Source organism: Somniosus microcephalus, chromosome 2 (genome assembly GCF_052327205.1).
Source record: "Somniosus microcephalus isolate GS21.2 chromosome 2, FLI_Smic_1.0, whole genome shotgun sequence".
Lineage (NCBI taxonomy): Eukaryota > Metazoa > Chordata > Chondrichthyes > Squaliformes > Somniosidae > Somniosus > Somniosus microcephalus.
The window spans coordinates 389591588-389617298 of record NC_140988.1 but is presented as its reverse complement, the minus strand read 5'-3'; the positions used below and the strand labels follow the sequence as shown (position 1 = coordinate 389617298).

The 25711-nt window shown below is 57.1% G+C and overlaps 1 protein-coding gene across 1 annotated transcript in view; it reads right to left on the bottom strand.

Annotated features, from left to right (window-relative positions):
* adam19a (ADAM metallopeptidase domain 19a) overlaps nt 1-25711 on the bottom strand; it is a 279529-nt gene that overhangs the window by 167385 nt on the left and 86433 nt on the right. The window contains exons 3-4 of the mRNA XM_085967554.1: nt 4752-4831; nt 2303-2379 (exon numbers count right to left, since the gene is read on the bottom strand). Coding sequence (XP_085823680.1) covers nt 2303-2379; nt 4752-4831 — 157 coding nt within the window. The remainder of the gene's footprint in view (nt 1-2302; nt 2380-4751; nt 4832-25711) is intronic.

Sequence of the window (25711 nt, the reverse complement as noted above, 5' to 3'; positions counted from 1 at the left end):
CTTCTTCGAAAGAGTGCCATGTGATCTTTTACATCCATCTGAGAGAGTAGACGGGACCTCGGTTTAATGTCTCATCTGAAAGATGGCACCTCCAATAGTGCAGCGCTCCCTCAGTACTGCCCCTCCGACAGTGCGGCGCTCCCTCAGTACTGCCCCTCCGACAGTGCGGCGCTCCCTCAGTACTGCCCCTCCGACAGTGCGGCGCTCCCTCAGTACTGCCCCTCCGACAGTGCGGCGCTCCCTCAGTACTGCCCCTCCGACAGTGCGGCGCTCCCTCAGTACTGCCCCTCCGACAGTGCGGCGCTCCCTCAGTACTGCCCCTCCGACAGTGCGGCGCTCCCTCAGTACTGCCCCTCCGACAGTGCGGCGCTCCCTCAGTACTGCCCCTCCGACAGTGCGGCGCTCCCTCAGTACTGTCCCTCCGACAGTGCGGCGCTCCTTCAGTACTGCCCCTCCAACAGTGCGGCGCTCGCTCAGTACTGCCCCTCCGACAGTGCGGCGCTCCCTCAGTACTGCCCCTCCGACAGTGCGGCGCTCCCTCAGTACTGCCCCTCCGACAGTGCGGCGCTCCCTCAATACTGCCCCTCCGACAGTGCGGCGCTCCCTCAGTACTGCCCCTCCGACAGTGTGGCGCTCCCTCAGTACTGCCCCTCCGACAGTGCAGCGCTCCCTCAGTACTGCCCCTCCGACAGTGCGGCGCTCCCTCAGTACTGCCCCTCCGACAGTGCGGCGCTCCCTCAGTACTGCCCCTCCGACAGTGCGGCGCTCCCTCAGTACTGCCCCTCCGACAGTGCGGCGCTCCCTCAGTACTGAAGAGGTATCAGCAGGTGAGGACCATTGGGCCGAATAGCCTGTCTTTGCTGTATTTTCTCTGCTAACACTCCGTGCCCGATATCCTGGCTGCCACTCTAACAGGCAGTGTTGGGGAGCGCATGGACTGTATTTGGAGGGCTGGGCCTGCAGGGACAGGTCTGGCAGCGTGTAGCTGGAGATGACACACAGCAGATTGTTGTGGCGAACAGCAGCTGCTTCCTGCCCCAGGACGGATTGCCGGAGTCGAAAACTCAGCATTTTATAGCACAGCTGGTGTCAGTCATTCGCACACTCCCAGAGTGACAATACACCGGGAGCAGGAACCGAGTAATCACGCAGCGAGACAGAGAGGGGGAGGGGGGGGGAGGGGGGGGGAGAGGGGGAGGGAGGGAGAGGGGGAGGGAGAGAGAGAGAGAGAGAGAGAGAGAGAGAGGGGGGGCAGAGAGAGGGGGAGGGGGAGGGAGCGACAGACAGAGAGAGGGCAAAGAGAGGGAGGGAGAGAGAGAGAGAGACACACAGAGAGAGACAGAGAGAGACAGACAGAGAGAGAGAGAGAGACAAAGGGGAGAGGGGTATACATATAGATCCATGTCGGGGTCCAGCCTGTTGCAGGGTTAGACTGCAGAGAGACTGGTCAGCTTTACCCAGACGACCCGTGACCCAGGCTGCACTTAGGTCCAGGGGAACGGACGATCATCACGATCCACCAGTCTGGTGAGACATTGAAGGAGGCCCCACCACGACATTCCCACCAACTGTCCTGAAATCTCCCAACACTGAATCCTACTGGATTCAGGGATTTGCTCAGTCCCGATCCCGTCTGGGCGAGTGGAGAAACTGAACACTATCAACCTGCTCACTTGTGGCTGCAACAGGAGATGACCAGAAAAACCCAGCCCAGGACCTGATGTCCTCCAGCGAATCGAACCCGGCCTGGCCTACACATGACTCCAGGCCCACATGCTATGGCTAACTCAATGGAACATACAGACAGGAGGCCATTCAGCCCCTCGAGCCTGTTCCACCATTCAATCAGACCACGGCTGATCTGTATCTTAACTCCATCTACCCACCTTGGTTCCGTAACCCTTAATACTCTTACCCAACACAAATCTATCAATCACAGTTTGGAAATTTCCAATTGACCCCCAGCCTCAACAGCTTTTTGGGGAGAGAGTTCCAGATTTCCCCCACCCTTTGTGTGAAGTGCTTCCTGACATCACCCCTGAACGGCCGGGCTCTAATTTTAAGGTTCTGCCCCCTTGTTCTGGACTCCCCCCACCAGAGGAAATAGTTTCTCTCTATCGACACCGTCAACTCCTTTAATCATCTTAAACACCTCGATCAGATCACCCCTTAATCTTCTACATTCACGGGAATACAAGCCCAGTCTGTACAATGTTACACAGCCAAAAGAGCCACCTAGTTGTAGCAATCACTTCCAGGAGAAGGATGTGTTAGAGGCGGTGGAGGGACGAGGGGTACTCACTCATTCCGCTCAATCTCCAGGACCAGCTCCCTGCCCTCGACAGACACACCCAGCGACCCGCGATCAGGGCATGGTACCTGTGAGAGACACAGAAATCAGCTCGACACCACTCGACAGAACACAAGGTCGACCTGAACAGTGAGCCCATCACCGAGCCCATCACCGATCCCGACCGAGCCCGTCACCGATCCAGACCAAGCCCGTCACCGAGCCCGTCACCGATCCCGACCGAGCCAGTCACCGAGCCCGTCACCGATCCTGACCGAGCCCGTCACCGAGCCCGTCACCGATCCCGACCGAGCCAGTCACCGAGCCCGTCACCGAGCCCGACCGAGCCAGTCACCGAGCCCGTCACCGATCCCGTCACCGAGCCCGTCACCGAGCCCGTCACCGAGCCCGTCACCGATCCAGACCGAGCCCGTCACCGAGCCCGTCACCGACCCCGACCGAGCCAGTCACCGAGCCCGTCACCGATCCCGACCGAGCCAGTCACCGATCCCGTCACCGATCCCGACCGAGCCCGTCACCGATCCCGACCGAGCCCGTCACCGATCCCGTCACCGATCCCGTCACCGAGCCCGACCGAGCCCGTCACCGATCCCGTCACCGATCCCGTCACCGAGCCCGTCACCGAGCCCGTCACCGAGCCCGTCACCGATCCCGTCACCGATCCCGACCGAGCCCGTCACCGATCCCGTCACCGAGCCAGTCACCGATCCCGTCACCGAGCCCGTCACCGATCCCGTCACCGATCCCGTCACCGAGCCCGACACCGAGCCCGTCACCGAGCCCGTCACCGATCCCGCTCACCGCTCACACTCACCGCTCACACTCACCGCTCACACTCACCGCTCACACTCACCTCGCTCACACCGCTTACACTCACCGCTCACCCTCAAACCGCTCACACTCACACCCACCGCTCACACTCACATCGCTCACACCACTCACACTCACACTGCTCACACTCACCGCTCACCCTCACACCGCTCACGCTCACACCGCTCACGCTCACACCGCTCACGCCGCTCCCTCACACCGCTCACCCTCACACCGCTCACCCTCACACCGCTCACCCTCACACCGCTCACACTCACCGCTCACACTCACCGCTCACCCTCACGCCGCTCACGCCGCTCACACTCACACCGCTCACTCACACCCACCGCTCACACTCACACTCACACCGCTCACACTCACCGCTCACACCGCTCACACTCACCGCTCACCCTCACGCCGCTCACCCTCACACCGCTCACACTCACGCCGCTCACGCTCACGCCGCTCACGCTCACACCGCTCACACTCACCCTCACACCGCTCACGCTCACACCGCTCACACTCACTCCGCTCACCCTCACACCGCTCACACTCACACCGCTCACACTCACACCGCTCACCCTCACCGCTCACCCTCACGCCGCTCACGCCGCTCACACTCACCGCTCACCCTCACGCCGCTCACACCGCTCACACTCACGCCGCTCACCCTCACGCCACTCACCGCTCACCCTCACACCGCTCACACTCACCGCTCACCCTCACGCCGCTCACACCGCTCACTCACGCCGCTCACCCTCACGCCACTCACCGCTCACCCTCACACCGCTCACACTCACCGCTCACCCTCACGCCGCTCACACCGCTCACACTCACGCCGCTCACCCTCACGCCACTCACCGCTCACCCTCACACCGCTCACACTCACCGCTCACCCTCACGCCGCTCACACCGCTCACACTCACGCCGCTCACCCTCACGCCACTCACCGCTCACCCTCACACCGCTCACACTCACCCTCACACCGCTCACCCTCACACCGCTCACCCTCACGCCGCTCACCCTCACGCCGCTCACCCTCACGCCGCTCACCCTCACGCCGCTCACCCTCACCGCTCACTCACCGCTCACCCTCACGCCGCTCACCCTCACGCCGCTCACCCTCACGCCGCTCACGCTCACGCCGCTCACGCTCACGCCGCTCACGCTCACACCGCTCACACTCACCCTCACACCGCTCACCCTCACACCACTCACACTCACACCACTCACACTCACACCACTCACACCACTCACACTCACACCACTCACACTCACACCGCTCACCCTCACACTCACCGCTCACCCCGCTCACATTCACATCGCTCACACCGCTCACACTCACGCCCGCTCACACTCACGCCCGCTCACACTCACCGCTCACCCTCACACCGCTCACACTTACCGCTCACACTCACCGCTCACACTCACACCGCTCACACTCACACCGCTCACACTCACACCGCTCACACTCACACCGCTCACACTCACACCGCTCACCCTCACGTCGCTCACACTCACACCGCTCACCCTGCTTGACTGTTGTGTGAGTGCGGAGATTGAGGTTCCCCCTGAGCACTAACCGGACTCTGAGCTCAGAGTGTTTTGAATTTGAGGGTTTTGAACTGACCTGGTTTTCTGCTGTTACCTCTCGCTTGCCCTGACCCGGTCCCAGCCAGTACAGGACAACCCGGTCTCCCCGAGTCAGATCTGGAAATGAGGAGGAAAATTTTGCATCAGAGGAAGAGAATTAAATCTGCAGCATCCTGTATCACCGCGCTCAACGTCCCATTCAGGACCGGCTCACCCAGCCTGCTCACTGAACAGGCATTAATAGTACCCGAGGTACAGGAGACTGGACACTGCGGGATCCGCTCTGGCCCCGAGACTGGACACTGCGGGATCCGCTCCGGCCCCGAGACTGGACACTGCGGGATCCGCTCCGGCCCCGAGACTGGACACTGTGGGATCCGCTCCGGCCCCGAGACTGGGCACTGCGGGATCCGCTCCGGCCCCGAGACTGGGCACTGCGGGATCCGCTCCGGCCCCGAGACTGGACACTGCGGGATCCGCTCCGGCCCCGAGACTGGACACTGCGGGATCCGCTCCGGCCCCGAGACTGGACACTGCGGGATCCGCTCCGGCCCCGAGACTGGACAGTGCGGGATCCGCCCCGGCCCCGAGACTGGACACTGCGGGATCCGCTCCGGCCCAGAGACTGGACACTGCGGGATCCGCTCCGGCCCAGAGACTGGACACTGTGGGATCCGCTCCGGCCCTGAGACTGGACACTGCGGGATCTGCCCCGGCCCCGAAACTGGACACTGACCCAGTCCCACCAAAACTGTGCCCAGTACTCCAGGTGTGGTCTCACCAAGGCCCTGTACAATTGGAGCAAGACTTCCTTACTCTTATACTCCAACCCCCTTGCAATAAAGGCCAACATGTCATTTGCCTTCCTTATTGCTTGCTGTACCTGCACGCTAGCTTTCTGTGTTTCTTGCACGAGGACACCCAAATCTCTCTGAGCACCAACATTTGAAAGTTTCTAACCATTTAAAAAACTATTCTGTTTTTCTATTCTTCCTACCAAAGTGAATAACCTCACATTTCCTACATTATACTCCATCTGCCACCTTATTGCCCACTCACTTAACCTGTCCATATCCCTTTCCAGCCTCTTTGTGTCCTCCTCACAGCTTACTTTCCCACCTAGCTTAGTAATGTCAGCAAACTTGAATAAGTTACACTCGGTCCCTTCATCTAGGTCATTAATATAGATTGTAAATAGCTGAAGCCCCAACACGGATCCTTGCAGCACCCCACTAGTTACAGCCTGCCAACCTGAAAAAGACACGAGAATCAGTGTCTGTACCCGTGAGAGTCAGTGTGTGTGGAACTGTACCCCAGTGAGAGTCAGTGTGTGTGGAACTGTACCCCAGTGAGAGTCAGTGTGTGTGGAACTGTACCCCAGTGAGAGTCAGTGTCTGTGGAACTGTACCCCAGTGAGAGTCAGTGTCTGTGGAACTGTACCCCAGTGAGAGTCAGTGTCTGTGGAACTGTACCCCAGTGAGAGTCAGTGTCTGTGGAACTGTACCCCAGTGAGAGTCAGTGTCTGTGGAACTGTAACCCAGTGAGAGTCAGTGTCTGTGGAACTGTAACCCAGTGAGAGTCAGTGTCTGTGGAACTGTACCCCAGTGAGAGTCAGTGTCTGTGGAACTGTACCCCAGTGAGAGTCAGTGTCTGTGGAACTGTACACCAGTGAGAGTCAGTGTCTGTGGAACTGTACACCAGTGAGAGTCAGTGTCTGTGGAACTGTACCCCAGTGAGAGTCAGTGTCTGTGGAACTGTACACCAGTGAGAGTCAGTGTCTGTGGAACTTTACCCCAGTGAGAGTCAGTGTCTGTGGAACTGTACCCCAGTGAGAGTCAGTGTCTGTGGAACTGTACCCCAGTGAGAGTCAGTGTCTGTGGAACTGTACCCCAGTGAGAGTCAGTGTCTGTGGAACTGTACCCCAGTGAGAGTCAGTGTGTGTGGAACTGTACCCCAGTGAGAGTCAGTGTCTGTGGAACTGTACCCCAGTGAGAGTCAGTGTCTGTGGAACTGTACCCCAGTGAGAGTCAGTGTCTGTGGAACTGTACCACAGTGAGTCAGTGTCTGTGGAACTGTACCCCAGTGAGAGTCAGTGTCTGTGGAACTGTACCCCAGTGAGAGTCAGTGTCTGTGGAACTGTACCCCAGTGAGAGTCAGTATCTGTGGAACTGTACCCCAGTGAGAGTCAGTGCCTGTGGAACTGTACCCCAGTGAGAGTCAGTGTCTGTGGAACTGTACCCCAGTGAGAGTCAGTGTCTGTGGAACTGTACCCCAGTGAGAGTCAGTGTCTGTGGAACCCGTATTCCAGTGAGAGTCAGTATCTGTGGAACTGTACCCCAGTGAGAGTCAGTGTCTGTGGAACTGTACCCCAGTGAGAGTCAGTGTCTGTGGAACTGTACCCTAGTGAGAGTCAGTATCTGTGGAACTGTACCCCAGTGAGAGTCAGTGTCTGTGGAACTGTACCCCAGTGTGAGTCAGTGCCTGTGGAACTGTACCCCTGTGAGTGTCAGTGCCTGTGGAACTGTACCCCTGTGAGAGTCAGTGTCTGTGGAACTGTACCCCAGTGAGAGTCAGTGCCTGTGGAACTGTACCCCTGTGAGAGTCAGTGCCTGTGGAACCCGTACCCCAGTGAGAGTCAGTGTCTGTGGAATTGTACCCCAGTGAGAGTCAGTGTCTGTGGAACTGTACCCCAGTGAGAGTCAGTGACTGTGGAACTGTACCCCAGTGAGAGTCAGTGTCTGTGGAACTGTACCCCAGTGAGAGTCAGTGTCTGTGGAACCGTACCCCAGTGAGAGTCAGTGTCTGTGGAACTGTACCCCAGTGAGAGTCAGTGTCTGTGGAACTGTACCCCAGTGAGAGTCAGTGTCTGTGGAACTGTACCCCAGTGAGAGTCAGTGTCTGTGGAACTGTACCCCAGTGAGAGTCAGTGTCTGTGGAACTGTACCCCAGTGAGAGTCAGTGTCTGTGGAACTGTGCCCCAGTGAGAATCAGCACCTTCAGCAGGGGAGGGGCTGGTGCTAAGGAATATATCGAGTTAAATCATAGCCATCTCTCAGAGGTCAGAGAGAGTCTGAGGTCCCAAACAAAACACCCTCACCATCCTTGTGACTGAATTGAGCTGTGAGTGCTGATAAATGAATCCATTGAGAACGCGGTAAAGCTAAACAGATCTCCCCTGTTTGATGGAATGTAGACTCCCCCAGAAATGGCAGCAGTTAAAGAACATAAGAACATAAGAAATAGGAGCAGGAGTAGGCCAATCGGCCCCTCGAGCCTGCTCCGCCATTCAATAAGATCATGGCTGATCTGATCCTAACCGCCAATCTACTATCATAGAACCATCTCCTGAATCTAACAGAATTAGACACACGAAATAGGAGCAGGATCAGGCTACACGGCCCCTGGGCCCGCTCTGCTACCCACAGGGCCATGTCCGATCCGAACCTAGACTCATGTCCAAATTCCTGCCCGCTCCCCGTAACCTTTAATTCCCTTTACTTCTTGGAAACTGTCTATTTCTGTTTTAAATTTATGTAATGATGTAGCTTCTACAGCTTTTTGGGGCAGCATATTCCATGGACCTACCACCCTCTGAGTGAAGTAGTTCCTCCTCATCTCAGTTTTGAAAGAGCGGCCCCTTATTCTAAGACTATGCCCCCTAGTTCTAGTTTCACCCATCATCGGGAACATCTTCCCCGCATCCACCCGATCCAATCCCTTCACAATCTTATATGTTTCAATAAGATCGCCTCTCATTCTTCTGAACTCCAATGAGTAGAGTCCCAATCTACTCAACCTCTCCTCATATGTCCATCCCCTCATCCCCGGGATTAACCGAGTGGACCTTCTTTGTACTGACTCGAGAGCAAGTATGTCTTTTCTTAAGTATGGACACCAAAACTGTATGCAGTATTCCAGGTGCGGTCTCACCAATACCTTGTACAACTGAAGCAATACCTCCCTATTTTTATATTGTATCCCCCTAGCAATGAAAGCCAACATTCCATTGGCCTTCTTAATCACTTGCTGCACCTGCATACTAACCTTTTGAGTTTCGTGCACCAGGACCCCCAGATCCCTTTGTACTTCAGCACTTTCAATTTCTTGCCATTAAGATAATAACTTGCTCTACGATTTTTCCTGCCAAAGTGCATAACCTCACACTTTCCAGTATTGTATTCCATCTGCCAAATCTCTGCCCACTTACTTAGCCGGTCTATGTCCCCTTGCAGGTTTTTTATGTCCTCCTCACTCACTACTTTCCCTCCCATCTTAGTATCATCTGCAAACTTTGATATGTTACACTCGGTCCCCTCCTCCAAATCGTTAATATAGATTGTAAAGAGTTGGGGACCCAGCACTGACCCCTGCGGAACACCACTAGTTACTGAATGCCAGTCTGAGAATGAACCATTTATCCCAACTCTCTGCCTTCTGTTAGATAGCCAATCCTCTATCCATGCCAGAATATTACCCCCAATCCCGTGATTTTTTATCTTAAGCAATAATCTTTTGTGTGGCACCTTGTCAAATGCCTTTTGGAAGTCTAAATACACTACGTCCACTGGTTCCCCTTTATCCACCCTATATGTTACTTCCTCAAAGAACTCCACCAAATTTGTCAAACATGACTTCCCCTTCATAAAACCATGCTGACTTTGTCCTATTAAATTATGATTATCCAAATGTCCTGTTACTGTCTCCTTAATAATGGACTCCAAAATTTTACCTACCACAGATGTTAGGCTAACCGGTCTATAGTTTCCAGCCTTCTGTCTACTGCCCTTTTTAAATAAGGGTGTTACATTAGCAGTTTTCCAGTCTGCCGGGACCTTTGCTGAGTCCAGGGAGTTTTGGAAAATTATTACGAATGCATCCACAATCCCTACCGCCACTTCCCTCAAGACCCTAGGATGTAAGGCATCAGGTCCAGGGGATTTATCTGCCTTGAGTCCCATTATTTTACCGAGTACCACTTCCTTAGTGATTTTGATCGTGTTTATCTCCTCCCCCCCCTATAGTCCGCTGCTTGTCCAGTGTTGGGATATTCTTAGTGTCCTCTACTGTAAAGACTGATACAAAATATTCATTCAGTGTTTTTGCCATCTCCATATTTCCCACCATTAATTTCCCGGTCTCATCCTCGAAGGGACCAACATTTACTTTAGCCACCCTTTTTCTTTTTATATAACTATAAAAACTCTTACTATCTGTTTTTATATTTTTTGCTAATTTACTTTCATAATCTATCTTCCCTTTTTTAATCAATCTTTTTGTTATTTTTTGCTGTCTTTTAAAGTTTTCCCAATCCTCTATCCTCCCACTAGATTTGGCTACCTTATATGCCCTTATTTTTAGTCGAATACTATCCTTAATTTCTTTACTTAGCCACGGATGGCTGTCTTTTCTTTTACACCCTTTTCTTCTCAGTGGAATATATATTTTTTGGAAGTTGTAAAATAACTCCTTAAATGTACACCACTGATCATGTATCGTCTTACCCTTTAATCTATTTTCCCAATCCACTCTACAGTCTCCTTTATTCAAGGTTAGCACGCTTGTTTGAGATCCAACCTTCTCATCCTCTAATTGAATATGGAATTCAACCATGTTATGGTCACTCATTCCAAGGGGATCCTTTACTAGGACATTTTTAATTAATCCTGTCTCGTTACACAGGACCAGATCTAAGGTTGCTTGCCCCCTGGTCGGTTCAGTTACATACTGCTCAAGAAACCCATCCCTAATACACTCAATGAACTCATCCTCAAGGCAGCCCTGCCCAATTTGATTTGTCCAATTAATATAATAGTTAAAATCCCCAATAATTATAGATGGTCCCTTATTACAAGCCTCAACTATTTCCTGATTGATACTCCGTCCAACAGAGTTGCAACTGTTCGGAGGCCTATAGACTACGCCCACTAGTGTTTTTTTCCCCTTATTATTCCTTATCTCCACCCAAACTGTTTCATTATCCTGACCTTTTGACCCAATATCATTTCTCTGTATTACAGTGATTCCTTCCTTTATTAACATAGCCACCCCACCTCCCCTTCCTTCCTGCCTGTCCTTCCTGATCGTTAAATAACCTGGTATGTTTAATTCCCAGGCATTGTCACCCTGCAGCCATGTTTCTGTAATGGCCACAAGATCATACCCATATGTAGTTATTTGTGCCATTAACTCGTCTATTTTGTTACGAATGCTACGTGCATTCAGATAGAGAACTTTCAAATATGTTTTGTGACACTTAGTTCCTGCTTTTGCCCTTTTTATTACTTTACCTTTTACTCCATACCTTCTGCCCCTTCCTGACACGCTCTGGTTTTTAATTTCCCCACTGCTACCTAAGTCTATGACCTTCTCTGTTGTCATTTTTATTATTTGCTCTCTAGGAACCTCCCCCCAACTAGTTAGTTTAAAACCCTCTCTGCAGCCCTAGTTATATGATCCGCCAGGACTCTAGTCCCAGCACTGGCCAAGTGAAGCCCGTCCCAACGGAACAGCTCCCTCCTGCCCCAGTACTGGTGCCAGTGTCCCAGGAAGCAAAACCCATTTCTCCCACACCGGTCTTTGAGCCACGCATTTAACTCTCTAATTTTATTTGTCCTAGCCAAATTCGCTCGTGGCTCAGGTAATAATCCAGAGATTATTACCCTTGAGGTTCTGTTTTTTAATTTGACCCCTAGCTGCTCATACTCCTTCAAGAGAACCGGCTTCCTAGTCCTATCTACATCGTTTGTACCAACATGGACCACGACAACTGGATCCACCCCCTCCCACTGCAAGTTTCTTTCCAGCCCAGAGGAGATGTCCTTAACCCTGGCACCGGGTAGGCAACACAGCCTTCGGAACTCTCGCTCTCGGCTGCAGAGAACTCTATCTAGCCCCCTAATAATACTATCCCCTACCAATACAACATTTCTATGTGTGTGACAGTGAGTGTGAGGGCCGTGTGTGTGACGGTGAGTGTGAGGGCCGTGTGTGTGACGGTGAGTGTGAGGGCCGTGTGTGTGACGGTGAGTGTGAGGGCCGTGTGTGTGACGGTGAGTGTGAGGGCCGTGTGTGTGACAGTGAGTGTGAGGGCCGTGTGTGTGACGGTGAGTGTGAGGGCCGTGTGTGTCAGTGAGTGTGAGGGCCGTGTGTGTGACGGTGAGTGTCAGGGCCGTGTGTGTGACAGTGAGTGTGAGGGCCGTGTGTGTGACAGTGAGTGTGAGGGCCGTGTGTGTGACAGTGAGTGTGAGGGCCGTGTGTGTGGCGGTGAGTGTGAGGGCCGTGTGTGTGACGGTGAGTGTGAGGGCCATGTGTGTCAGTGAGTGTGAGGGCCGTGTGTGTGACAGTGAGTGTGAGGGCCGTGTGTGTCAGTGAGTGTGAGGGCCATGTGTGTGACAGTGAGTGTGAGGGCCGTGTGTGTGACAGTGAGTGTGAGGGCCGTGTGTGTCAGTGAGTGTGAGGGCCGTGTGTGTGGCGGTGAGTGTGAGGGCCGTGTGTGTGACGGTGAGTGTGAGGGCCGTGTGTGTGACAGTGAGTGTGAGGGCCGTGTGTGTGACAGTGAGTGTGAGGGCCGTGTGTGTGACAGTGTGAGGGCCGTGTGTGTGACAGTGACTGTGAGGGCCGTGTGTGTGTCAGTGAGTGTGAGGCCCGTGTGTGTGTCAGTGAGTGTGAGGACCGTGTGTGTGACGGTGAGTGTGAGGGCCGTGTGTGTGACGGTGAGTGTGAGGGCCGTGTGTGTGACGGTGAGTGTGAGGGCCGTGTGTGTGACGGTGAGTGTGAGGGCCGTGTGTGTGTCGGTGAGTGTGAGGGCCGTGTGTGTGTCGCTGAGTGTGAGGGCCGTGTGTGACGGTGAGTGTGAGGGCCGTGTGTGTGACAGTGAGTGTGAGGGCCGTGTGTGTGACAGTGAGTGTGAGGGCCGTGTGTGTCAGTGAGTGTGAGGGCCGTGTCTGTGTCAGTGAGTGTGAGGGCCGTGTGTGTGTCAGTGAGTGTGTGGGCCGTGTGTGTGACAGTGAGTGTGAGGGCCGTGTGTCAGTGAGTGTGAGGGCCGTGTGTGTGACGGTGAGTGTGAGGGCCATGTGTCAGTGAGTGTGAGGGCCGTGTGTGTGTCGGTGAGTGTGAGGGCCGTATGTGACAGTGAGTGTGAGGGCCGTGTGTGTGACGGTGAGTGTGAGGGCCGTGTGTGTGTCGGTGAGTGTGAGGGCCGTGTGTGTGACGGTGAGTGTGAGGGCCGTGTGTGGATGGTGAGTGTGAGGGCCGTGTGTGTGTCGGTGAGTGTGAGGGCCGTGTGTGTGACAGCGAGTGTGAGGGCCGTGTGTGTGTCGGTGAGTGTGAGGGCCGTATGTGACAGTGAGTGTGAGGGCCGTGTGTGTGACAGTGAGTGTGAGGGCCGTGTGTGTGTCGGTGAGTGTGAGGGCCGTGTGTGTGACGGTGAGTGTGAGGGCCATGTGTGGATGGTGAGTGTGAGGGCCGTGTGTGTGTCGGTGAGTGTGAGGGCCGTGTGTGTGACGGCGAGTGTGAGGGCCGTGTGTGTGACGGTGAGTGTGAGGGCCGTGTGTGTGACGGTGAGTGTGAGGGCCGTGTGTGTCAGTGAGTGTGAGGGCCGTGTCTGTGTCAGTGAGTGTGAGGGCCGTGTGTGTGTCAGTGAGTGTGAGGGCCGTGTGTGTGACAGTGAGTGTGAGGGCCGTGTGTCAGTGAGTGTGAGGGCCGTGTGTGTGTCAGTGAGTGTGAGGGCCGTGTGTGTGACAGTGAGTGTGAGGGCCGTGTGTGGCAGTGAGTGTGAGGGCCGTGTGTGTGACAGTGAGTGTGAGGGCCGTGTGTGGCGGTGAGTGTGAGGGCCGTGTGTGTGACAGTGAGTGTGAGGGCCGTGTGTGTGACGGTGAGTGTGAGGGCCGTGTGTGTGACGGTGAGTGTGAGGGCCGTGTGTGTGACGGTGAGTGTGAGGGCCGTGTGTGGCAGTGAGTGTGAGGGCCGTGTGTGTGTCAGTGAGTGTGAGGGCCGTGTGTGTGACAGTGAGTGTGAGGGCCGTGTGTGGCAGTGAGTGTGAGGGCCGTGTGTGTGACAGTGAGTGTGAGGGCCGTGTGTGGCGGTGAGTGTGAGGGCCGTGTGTGTGACAGTGAGTGTGAGGGCCGTGTGTGTGACGGTGAGTGTAAGGGCCGTGTGTGTGACGGTGAGTGTGAGGGCCGTGTGTGTGACGGTGAGTGTGAGGGCCGTGTGTGGCAGTGAGTGTGAGGGCCGTGTGTGTGTCAGTGAGTGTGAGGGCCGTGTGTGTGACAGTGAGTGTGAGGGCCGTGTGTGTGACGGTGAGTGTGAGGGCCGTGTGTGTGACGGTGAGTGTGAGGGCCGTGTGTGTGTCGGTGAGTGTGAGGGCCGTCTGTGTGTCAGTGAGTGTGAGGGCCGTGTGTGTGTCAGTGAGTGTGAGGGCCATGTGTGTGACGGTGAGTGTGAGGCCCGTGTGTGTGACGGTGAGTGTGTGGGCCGTGTGTGTGACGGTGAGTGTGAGGGCCGTGTGTGGCGGTGAGTGTGAGGGCCGTGTGTGTGACGGTGAGTGTGAGGGCCGTGTGTGTGTCAGTGGGTGTGAGGGCCATGTGTGTGTCAGTGGGTGTGAGGGCCGTGTGTGTGACGGTGAGTGTGAGGCCCGTGTGTGTGACGGTGAGTGTGAGGGCCGTGTGTGTGACAGTGAGTGTGAGGGCCGTGTGTGTGTCAGTGAGTGTGAGGGCCGTGTGTGTGTCGCTGAGTGTGAGGGCCGTGTGTGACGGTGAGTGTGAGGGCCGTGTGTGTGACAGTGAGTGTGAGGGCCGTGTCTGTGTCAGTGAGTGTGAGGGCCGTGTGTGCGTCAGTGAGTGTGAGGGCCGTGTGTGTGACAGTGAGTGTGAGGGCCGTGTGTCAGTGAGTGTGAGGGCCGTGTGTCAGTGAGTGTGAGGGCCGTGTGTGTGTCAGTGAGTGTGAGGGCCGTGTGTGTGACAGTGAGTGTGAGGGCCGTGTGTGGACGGTGAGTGTGAGGGCCGTGTGTGTGACGGTGAGTGTGAGGGCCGTGTGTGCGTGACAGTGAGTGTGAGGGCCGTGTGTGTGACGGTGAGTGTGAGGGCCGTGTCTGTGTCAGTGAGTGTGAGGGCCGTGTGTGCGTCAGTGAGTGTGAGGGCCGTGTGTGTGACAGTGAGTGTGAGGGCCGTGTGTGTGACAGTGAGTGTGAGGGCCGTGTGTGTGACAGTGAGTGTGAGGGCTGTGTGTGGCAGTGAGTGTGAGGGCCGTGTGTGTGACAGTGAGTGTGAGGGCTGTGTGTGGCAGTGAGTGTGAGGGCCGTGTGTGTGACAGTGAGTGTGAGGGCCATGTGTGTGACAGTGAGTGTGAGGGCCGTGTGTGTGACAGTGAGTGTGAGGGCTGTGTGTGGCAGTGAGTGTGAGGGCCGTGTGTGTGTCAGTGAGTGTGAGGGCTGTGTGTGGCAGTGAGTGTGAGGGCCGTGTGTGTGACAGTGAGTGTGAGGGCCGTGTGTGTGACAGTGAGTGTGAGGGTCGTGTGTGTGACAGTGAGTGTGAGGGCCGTGTGTGACAGTGATTGTGAGGGCCGTGTGTGTGACAGTGAGTGTGAGGGCCGTGTGTGTGACAGTGAGTGTGAGGGCCGTGTGTGGACGGTGAGTGTGAGGGCCGTGTGTGTGACGGTGAGTGTGAGGGCCGTGTGTGTGACGGTGAGTGTGAGGGCCCTGTGTGCGTGACAGTGAGTGTGAGGGCTGTGTGTGGCAGTGAGTGTGAGGGCCGTGTGTGTGACAGTGAGTGTGAGGGCCGTGTGTGTGACAGTGAGTGTGAGGGCCGTGTGTGTGACAGTGAGTGTGAGGGCCGTGTGTGTGACAGTGAGTGTGAGGGCCGTGTGTGTGACAGTGATTGTGAGGGCCGTGTGTGTGACAGTGAGTGTGAGGGCCGTGTGTGTGACAGCGAGTGTGAGGGCCATGTGTGTGACGGTGAGTGTGAGGGCCGTGTGTGTGACGGTGAGTGTGAGGGCCGTGTGTGTGACAGTGAGTGTGAGGGCCGTGTGTGTGTCAGTGAGTGTGAGGGCCGTGTGTGTGTCGCTGAGTGAGGGCCGTGTGTGACGGTGAGTGTGAGGGCCGTGTGTGTGACAGTGAGTGTGAGGGCCGTGTCTGTGTCAGTGAGTGTGAGGGCTGTGTGTGTGTCAGTGAGTGTGAGGGCCGTGTGTGTGACAGTGAGTGTGAGGCCCGTGTGTGTGACGGTGAGTGTGTGGGCCGTGTGTGTGACAGTGAGTGTGAGGGCCGTGTGTGGCGGTGAGTGTGAGGGCCGTGTGTGTGACGGTGAGTGTGAGGGCCGTGTGTGTGTCAGTGGGTGTGAGGGCCATGTGTGTGTCAGTGGGTGTGAGGGCCGTGTGTGTGACGGTGAGTGTGAGGCCCGTGTGTGTGACGGTGAGTGTGAGGGCCGTGTGTGTGACAGTGAGTGTGAGGGCCGTGTGTTTCAGTGAGTGTGAAGGCCGTGTGTGTGTCGCTGAGTGTGAGGGCCGTGTGTGACAGTGAGTGTGAGGGCCGTGTGTGCGTCAGTGAGTGTGAGGGCCGTGTGTGTGACAGTGAGTGTGAGGGCCGTGTGTGTGACAGTGAGTGTGAGGGCCGTGTGTGTGACAGTGAGTGTGAGGGCCGTGTGTGTGACAGTGAGTGTGAGGGCCGTGTGTCAGTGAGTGTGAGGGCCGTGTGTGTGTCAGTGAGTGTGAGGGCCGTGTGTGTGTCGGTGAGTGTGAGGGCCGTGTGTGTGACAGTGAGTGTGAGGGCTGTGTGTGGCAGTGAGTGTGAGGGCCGTGTGTGTGACAGTGAGTGTGAGGGCTGTGTGTGGCAGTGAGTGTGAGGGCCGTGTGTGTGACAGTGAGTGTGAGGGCTGTGTGTGGCAGTGAGTGTGAGGGCCGTGTGTGTGACAGTGAGTGTGAGGGCCGTGTGTGTGACAGTGAGTGTGAGGGCCGTGTGTGTGACAGTGAGTGTGAGGGCTGTGTGTGGCAGTGAGTGTGAGGGCCGTGTGTGTGTCAGTGAGTGTGAGGGCTGTGTGTGGCAGTGAGTGTGAGGGCCGTGTGTGTGACAGTGAGTGTGAGGGCCGTGTGTGTGACAGTGAGTGTGAGGGCCGTGTGTGTGACAGTGAGTGTGAGGGCCGTGTGTGACAGTGATTGTGAGGGCCGTGTGTGTGACAGTGAGTGTGAGGGCCGTGTGTGTGACAGTGAGTGTGAGGGCCGTGTGTGGACGGTGAGTGTGAGGGCCGTGTGTGTGACGGTGAGTGTGAGGGCCGTGTGTGTGACGGTGAGTGTGAGGGCCCTGTGTGCGTGACAGTGAGTGTGAGGGCTGTGTGTGGCAGTGAGTGTGAGGGCCGTGTGTGTGACAGTGAGTGTGAGGGCCGTGTGTGTGACAGTGAGTGTGAGGGCCGTGTGTGTGACAGTGAGTGTGAGGGCCGTGTGTGTGACAGTGAGTGTGAGGGCCGTGTGTGTGACAGTGAGTGTGAGGGCCGTGTGTGACAGTGATTGTGAGGGCCGTGTGTGTGACAGTGAGTGTGAGGGCCGTGTGTGTGACAGCGAGTGTGAGGGCCGTGTGTGTGACGGTAAGTGTGAGGGCCGTGTGTGTGACGGTGAGTGTGAGGGCCGTGTGTGTGACAGTGAGTGTGAGGGCCGTGTGTGTGTCAGTGAGTGTGAGGGCCGTGTGTGTGTCGCTGAGTGAGGGCCGTGTGTGACGGTGAGTGTGAGGGCCGTGTGTGTGACAGTGAGTGTGAGGGCCGTGTCTGTGTCAGTGAGTGTGAGGGCTGTGTGTGTGTCAGTGAGTGTGAGGGCCGTGTGTGTGACAGTGAGTGTGAGGCCCGTGTGTGTGACGGTGAGTGTGTGGGCCGTGTGTGTGACAGTGAGTGTGAGGGCCGTGTGTGGCGGTGAGTGTGAGGGCCGTGTGTGTGACGGTGAGTGTGAGGGCCGTGTGTGTGTCAGTGGGTGTGAGGGCCATGTGTGTGTCAGTGGGTGTGAGGGCCGTGTGTGTGACGGTGAGTGTGAGGCCCGTGTGTGTGACGGTGAGTGTGAGGGCCGTGTGTGTGACAGTGAGTGTGAGGGCCGTGTGTGTGTCAGTGAGTGTGAAGGCCGTGTGTGTGTCGCTGAGTGTGAGGGCCGTGTGTGACAGTGAGTGTGAGGGCCGTGTGTGCGTCAGTGAGTGTGAGGGCCGTGTGTGTGACAGTGAGTGTGAGGGCCGTGTGTGTGACAGTGAGTGTGAGGGCCGTGTGTGTGACAGTGAGTGTGAGGGCCGTGTGTGTGACAGTGAGTGTGAGGGCCGTGTGTCAGTGAGTGTGAGGGCCGTGTGTGTGTCAGTGAGTGTGAGGGCCGTGTGTGTGTCGGTGAGTGTGAGGGCCGTGTGTGTGACAGTGAGTGTGAGGGCCGTGTGTGGATGGTGAGTGTGAGGGCCGTGTGTGTGTCGGTGAGTGTGAGGGCCGTGTGTGTGACAGTGAGTGTGAGGGCCGTGTGTGTGACAGTGAGTGTGAGGGCCGTGTGTGGACGGTGAGTGTGAGGGCCGTGTGTGTGACGGTGAGTGTGAGGGCCGTGTGTGTGACGGTGAGTGTGAGGGCCGTGTGTGCGTGACAGTGAGTGTGAGGGCTGTGTGTGTGACAGTGAGTGTGAGGGCCGTGTGTGACAGTGAGTGTGAGGGCCGTGTGTGTGACGGTGAGTGTGAGGGCCGTGTGTGTGACAGTGAGTGTGAGGGCCGTGTGTGACAGTGATTGTGAGGGCCGTGTGTGTGTCAGTGAGTGTGAGGGCCGTGTGTGTGACAGTGAGTGTGAGGGCCGTGTGTGTGACAGCGAGTGTGAGGGCCGTGTGTGTGACGGCGAGTGTGAGGGCCGTGTGTGTGACGGTGAGTGTGAGGGCCGTGTGTGTGACAGTGAGTGTGAGGGCCGTGTGTGTGTCAGTGAGTGTGAGGGCCGTGTGTGTGTCGCTGAGTGAGGGCCGTGTGTGACGGTGAGTGTGAGGGCCGTGTGTGTGACAGTGAGTGTGAGGGCCGTGTCTGTGTCAGTGAGTGTGAGGGCTGTGTGTGTGTCAGTGAGTGTGAGGGCCGTGTGTGTGACAGTGAGTGTGAGGGCCGTGTGTCAGTGAGTGTGAGGGCCGTGTGTGTGTCAGTGAGTGTGAGGGCCGTGTGTGTGTCGCTGAGTGAGGGCCGTGTGTGACGGTGAGTGTGAGGGCCGTGTGTGTGACAGTGAGTGTGAGGGCCGTGTCTGTGTCAGTGAGTGTGAGGGCTGTGGTGTGTGTCAGTGAGTGTGAGGGCCGTGTGTGTGACAGTGAGTGTGAGGGCCGTGTGTCAGTGAGTGTGAGGGCCGTGTGTGTGTCAGTGAGTGTGAGGGCCGTGTGTGTGACAGTGAGTGTGAGGGCCGTGTGTGTGACAGTGAGTGTGAGGGCCGTGTGTGACAGTGATTGTGAGGGCCGTGTGTGTGTCAGTGAGTGTGAGGGCCGTGTGTGTGACAGTGAGTGTGAGGACCGTGTGTGTGACAGCGAGTGTGAGGGCCGTGTGTGTGACGGTGAGTGTGAGGGCCGTGTGTGTGACGGTGAGTGTGAGGGCCGTGTGTGTGACAGTGAGTGTGAGGGGCCGTGTGTGTGTCAGTGAGTGTGAGGGCCGTGTGTGTGTCGCTGAGTGAGGGCCGTGTGTGACGGTGAGTGTGAGGGCCGTGTGTGTGACAGTGAGTGTGAGGGCCGTGTCTGTGTCAGTGAGTGTGAGGCGTGTCTGTGTCAGTGAGTGTGAGGGCTGTGTGTGTGTCAGTGAGTGTGAGGGCCGTGTGTGTGACAGTGAGTGTGAGGGCCGTGTGTCAGTGAGTGTGAGGGCCGTGTGTGTGTCGGTGAGTGTGAGGGCCGTGTGTGGATGGTGAGTGTGAGGGCCGTGTGTGTGACAGTGAGTGTGAGGGCCGTGTGTGGATGGTGAGTGTGAGGGCCGTGTGTGTGTCGGTGAGTGTGAGGGCCGTGTGTGTGACAGTGAGTGTGAGGGCCGTGTGTGGACGGTGAGTGTGAGGGCCGTGTGTGTGACGGTGAGTGTGAGGGCCGTGTGTGTGACGGTGAGTGTGAGGGCCGTGTGTGTGACGGTGAGTGTGAGGGCCGTGTGTGTGACAGTGAGTGTGAGGGCTGTGTGTGGCAGTGAGTGTGAGGGCCGTGTGTGTGACAGTGAGTGTGAGGGCCGTGTGTGACAGTGATTGTGAGGGCCGTTGTGTGTGTCAGTGAGTGTGAGGGCCGTGTGTGTGACAGCGAGTGTGAGGGCCGTGTGTGTGACGGTGAGTGTGAGGGCCGTGTGTGACGGTGAGTGTGAGGGGCCGTGTGTGTGTCGGTGAGTGTGAGGACCTTGTGTGTGTCGGTGAGTGTGAGGGCCGTATGTGTGACAGTGAGTGTGAGGGCCGTGTGTGTGTCGCTGAGTGTGTGAGGGCCGTGTGTGACGGTGAGTGTGAGGGGCCGTGTGTGGACGGTGAGTGTGAGGGGCGTGTGTCAGTGAGTGTGAGGGCCGTGTGTGTGTCAGTGAGTGTGAGGGCCGTGTGTGTGTCGGTGAGTGTGAGGGCCGTGTGTGTGTCGGTGAGTGTGAGGGCCGTGTGTGTGTGTCAGTGAGTGTGAGGGCCGTGTGTGTGACAGTGAGTGTGAGGCCCGTGTGTGTGACGGTGAGTGTGTGGGCCGTGTGTGTGTCAGTGAGTGTGAGGGCCGTGTGTGTGTCGGTGAGTGTGAGGGCCGTGTGTGTGTCGGTGAGTGTGAGGGCCGTGTGTGTGTCAGTGAGTGTGAGGGCCGTGTGTGTGACAGTGAGTGTGAGGCCCGTGTGTGTGACGGTGAGTGTGTGGGCCGTGTGTGTGACAGTGAGTGTGAGGGCCGTGTGTGGCGGTGAGTGTGAGGGCCGTGTGGTGTGACGGTGAGTGTGAGGGCCGTGTGTGTGTCAGTGAGTGTGAGGTCCGTGTGTGTGACGGTGAGTGTGAGGGCCGTGTGTGTGACAGTGAGTGTGAGGGCCGTGTGTGTGTCAGTGAGTGTGAGGCCCGTGTGTGTGACAGTGAGTGTGAGGTCCGTGTGTGTGACAGTGAGTGTGAGGGCCGTGTGTGTGACAGTGAGTGTGAGGGCCGTGTGTGTGACAGTGAGTGTGAGGGCCGTGTGTGTGACAGTGAGTGTGAGGGCCGTGTGTGTGACGGTGAGTGTGAGGGCCGTGTGTGTGACGGTGAGTGTGAGGGCCGTGTGTGTGACAGTGAGTGTGAGGGCCGTGTGTGTGACGGTGAGTGTGAGGGCCGTGTGTGTGACAGTGAGTGTGAGGGCCGTGTGTGTGACAGTGAGTGTGAGGGCCGTGTGTGTGACGGTGAGTGTGTCCGGACTCAAAGGAAAACAGTAAACAATGCATGCAGGGCGGAACTAGGCCAATATCCATTAATAATCACTATCCAAAAAAGAGCCACCAAATTTTGGAATCACCTACAAATGAGCAATCCCCAATGCTATCACTACGACGCCCTGAAATGCCAAGAGCTGACCATAAAGAAGAATACCCTCAGTCAACTAGTCCTGGGACTCAGTGAAGTAACTACTAACAATACTAACAATAACCAGCCCCAGGACAGTGACAGGGTAACACAAAGAATTCGACCCAACACAATCGTCGCTAAGCAAAAGGAAAAATATCTGACATATTGGGCAGAAACAACAAAAACCCAAAGCAAACTCAATTGCTACTTGGCCCTAAACAGACAATACAACATAGCTGATTACCTGACCATGGTAAAGGATAACAAACTGAGAAGAACCTTGACAAGGTACAGACTTAGCGAACATAGCCTAGCGATCGAAAAAGGCAGACACAGGCAGACCAGTCTGCCAAGAGAGGACAGGATATGCTCGCACTGCAGTCAGGGAGTGGTGGAGACAGAGATGCACTTCCTCACAGCTTGTGGAAAATATCAGGGCATCAGGGAGAATTTCTACCAAAAATTCTCACAAATATGCCCTGATTTCAGAAATCTGAATGACAACCAAAAACTCCCATTCCTACTGGGAGAGGAGAGAAGCTGTATAACACTGGCGGCACGCTGTGTTACAGCTTGCCATGAACAGAGAGCCAACCAGTAAACTAAGAAAAGAATATATATAAACAATGCGAATGTATATTTATACACTCAGGGATATACCTGTTTATACACTGTATGAATAGAACTGCGTTTATGTGGTAAACCATAAATGTATTTTGATGCTTTGGCAACATAAGATGTAACTTATCATGCCAATAAAGCGATTTGAATTGTGAGTGTGAGGGCCATGTGTGTGACAGTGAGTGTGAGGGCTTCAAGGGGATATAGACAGGCTGAGTGAGTGGGCAAGAACATGGCAAATGGAATATAATGTGGAGAAATGTGAAGTTATCCAATTTGGTAGTAAAAATAGAAAAGCAGAGTATTTTTAAATGGTGAGAGATTGGGAAATGTTGGTGTCAGAGGGACCTGGGTGTCCTTGTACACGAATCACTGAAAGTTAACATGCAGGTACAGCAAGCAATTAGGAAAGCAAATGGTATGTTGGCCTTTATTACAAGAGGATTTGAGTATAAGAGTAAACACATCTTACTGCAATTATATAGCGCCCTGGTGAGACCACACCTGGAGTATTGTGGACAGTTTTGGTCTCCTTACCTAAGGAAGAATTATAGAATGGTTACAGCACAGTAGGAGGCCATTCGGCCCATTGACCCCGTGCCAGCTCTCTGCGAGAGCACCTCAGCTAGTCCCACTCCCCCGCCCTTTCCCCGGAGCCCTGCATTTTTTTTTCCTTCAGATACTTATCCAATTCCCCTTTGAAAGCAACGATTGAATCTGCCTCCACCACCCTTATCTACCATAGATAGATGGGGGGGTTGTCCTATGATGAGAGATTGAGTAGACTAGGCCTATATTCTCTAGAGTTTAGAAGAATGGGAGGTGATCTCATTGAAACATACACAATTCTTACAGGGCTTGACAGGGTAGATGCAGGGAGGATGTTTCCCCTGGTTGGGGAGTCTAGAACCAGGGGTCACAGTCTCAGATTAAGGGGTTGGCCATTTAGGACTGAGATGAGGAGAAATTTCTTCACTCAGAGGGTGGGGAATCTTTGGAATTCTCTACCCCAGAGGGCTGTGGAGGCTCAGTCGTTGGGTATATTCAAGGCTGAGATCGATAGATTTTTGGACTCTAGGGGAATCAAGGGATATGGGGGATCAGGCGGGAAAGTGGAGATGAGGTCGAAGATCATCCATGATCTTATTGAATGGCGGAGCAGGCTCGAGGGGCCGACTGGCCAACTCCTGCTCTTATTTCTTTTGTTCTTATGTTATGAGAGGTAGACAGAGAGAAGTGGGGGGAAGAGGAGGAGGGGCGAGAGGGGGAAGAGGAGGAGGGGCGGGGGGAGAGGGGGGGGAAGAGGAGGGGGGGGAAGAGGAGGGAGAGGGGGAAGAGGAGGGAGAGGGGGAAGAGGAGGGGGGAAGAGGAGGGGAGGGAAGAGGAGGGGAGGGAAGAGGAGGGGGAGGGGAGGGAAGAGGAGGGGAGGGAAGAGGAGGGGAGGGGAAGAGGGGGAAGAGGAGGGAGGGAAGAGGGGGAAGAGGAGGGAGGGAAGAGGGGGAAGAGGAGGGAGGGAAGAGGGGGAAGAGGAGGGAGGGAAGAGGGGGAAGAGGAGGGAGGGAAGAGGGGGAAGAGGAGGGAGGGAAGAGGGGGAAGAGGAGGGAGGGAAGAGGGGGAAGAGGAGGGGGGGAAGAGGAGGGAGGGAAGAGGGGGAAGAGGAGGGAGGGAAGAGGGGGAAGAGGAGGGAGGGAAGAGGGGGAAGAGGAGGGAGGGAAGAGGGGGAAGAGGAGGGAGGGAAGAGGGGGAAGAGGAGGGAGGGAAGAGGGGGAAGAGGAGGGAGGGAAGAGGGGGAAGAGGAGGGAGTGAAGAGGGGGAAGAGGAGGGGGGGAAGAGGAGGGAGGAGGGGGGAAGAGGAGGGGGGAAGAGGGGGAAGAGGGGGGGAAGAGGGGGGGGAAGAGGGGGAAGAGGAGGGGGGGGAAGAGGGGGAAGAGGAGGGGGGGGAAGAGGGGGAAGAGGAGGGGGGGAAGAGGGGGAAGAGGAGGGGGGGGAAGAGGGGGAAGAGGAGGGGGGGAAGAGGGGGAAGAGGAGGGGAAGAGGAGGGGAGGGGGGGGAGGAGGGGAAGAGGAGGGGGGGGAGGAGGGGGAAGAGGAGGGGGGGAGGAGGGGGAAGAGGAGGGGGGGGAAGAGGGGGAAGAGGAGGGGGAGGAGGGGGAAGAGGAGGGGGGGGAAGAGGGGGAAGAGGAGGGGGAAGAGGAGGGGGGGGAAGAGGGGGAAGAGGAGGGGGGGGAAGAGGAGGGGGGAAGAGGGGAAGAGGAGGGGGGGAAGGAGGGGGAAGAGGAGGGGGGGGAGGAGGAGGGGGGGGAAGAGGAGGGGGGGGAAGAGGAGGGGGGGGAAGAGGAGGGGGGAAGAGGGGGAAGAGGAGGGGGGAAGAGGGGGAAGAGGAGGGGGGGAGAGGAGGGGGGGAGAGGGGGAGGTGATGGGGGGGATGAGGGGGAAGAGGGGGAAGAGGTGGGGGGGAAGAGGGGGAAGAGGAGGGGGGGAGAGGGGAAGAGGGAGGGGGGGAAGAGGGGGAAGGGAGGGGGGGAAGGGGGAAGAGGAGGGGAAGAGGAGGGGGGAAGAGGGGGGAAGAGGAGGGGGGGGAAGAGGGGGGGAAGTGGAGGGGGGGATGAGGTGGGGGGGAAGAGGAGGGGGGGAAGAGGAGGGGGGGAAGAGGAGGGGGGGGGAAGAGGAGGGGGGGAAGAGGGGGGGGGAAGAAGGAGGGGAGGGGGAAGAGGAGGGGGGAGGGGAAGAGGGAGAGTGGGGGGGGATGTGGGGGAGTTGGAGGGGGGAAGAGGGGGAGAGAGGAGGGGGGGAAGAGGGGAAGAAGAGGAGGGGGGGAAGAGAGGGGGGGAGAGGGGAGGGGGGGAAGAGGGGGAAGAGGGGGGAGGGGTGGGAAGAGGAGGGGGGGTAGAGGGGAAGGAGGGGGGGAAGAGGGGGAAGAGGAGGGGGGGAAGAGGGGGAAGGAGGGGGGGAAGAGGGGAAGAGGAGGGGGGAAGAGGGGAAGAGGAGGGGGGGAAGAGGGGGAAGAGGAGGGGGGGAAGAGGGGAAGAGGAGGGGGGAAGAGGGGGAAGAGGTGGGGTTGAGGGGGGAAGAGGAGGGGGGGAGAGGGGAAGAGGAAAGGGGGAAGAGGAGGGGGGGAAGAGAGGGGGAAGAGGAGGGGGGGAGAGGGGAAGAGGAGGGAGGGGAAGAGGGGGAAGAGGATGGGGGGAGAGGGGGGAAGAGGAGGGGGGGGGAGGAGGGGTGGGCGAGGGGGAAGAGGAGGGGGGGGAAGAGGGGGAAGGAGGGGGGAAGAGGAGGAGGGGGGGAAAGAGGGGGAAGAGGAGGGGGGGGAGAGGGGAGAGGAGCGGGGGGGAAGAGGGGGAGAGAGGAGGGGGGGGAAGAGGGAGCGAAGAGGAGGGGGGGGAAGAGGGGGAAGAGGAGGGGGGGGAAGAGGGGGAAGAGGAGGGGGGAAGAGGAGGGGGGAACGAGGAGGGGAGGAAGAGGAGGGGGGAAGAAGAGAGGGGGAAGAGGGGAAGAAGAGGAGGGGGGAAGAGGGGAGAAGGAGGAGGGGGGGAAGAGGGGGGAAGAAGAGGGGGGGAAGAGGGGGAAAGAGGAGGGGGGGAAGAGGGGGAAGGAAGAGGAGGGGAAGAGGGGGAAGAGGGGAAGAAGAGGAGGGGGGAGGGGGAAGAGGAGGGGGAAGAGAGAGGAGGGGGGGAAGAGGGGGAAGAAGAGGAGGGGGGGGAAGAGGGGAAGAGAGGAGAGGGGGGGGAAGAGGGGGAAGAAGAGGAGGGGGGGGGAAGAGGGGAAGAAGAGGAGGGGGGGGAAGAGGGGGAAGAAGAGGAGGGGGGGGGAAGAGGGGGAGAAGAGGAGGGGGGGGAAGGAGGGGGGAAGAGGGGGAAGAAGAGGAGGGGGGGGGAAGAGGGGGAAGAAGAGGAGGGGGGGGAAGAGGGGGAAGAAGAGGA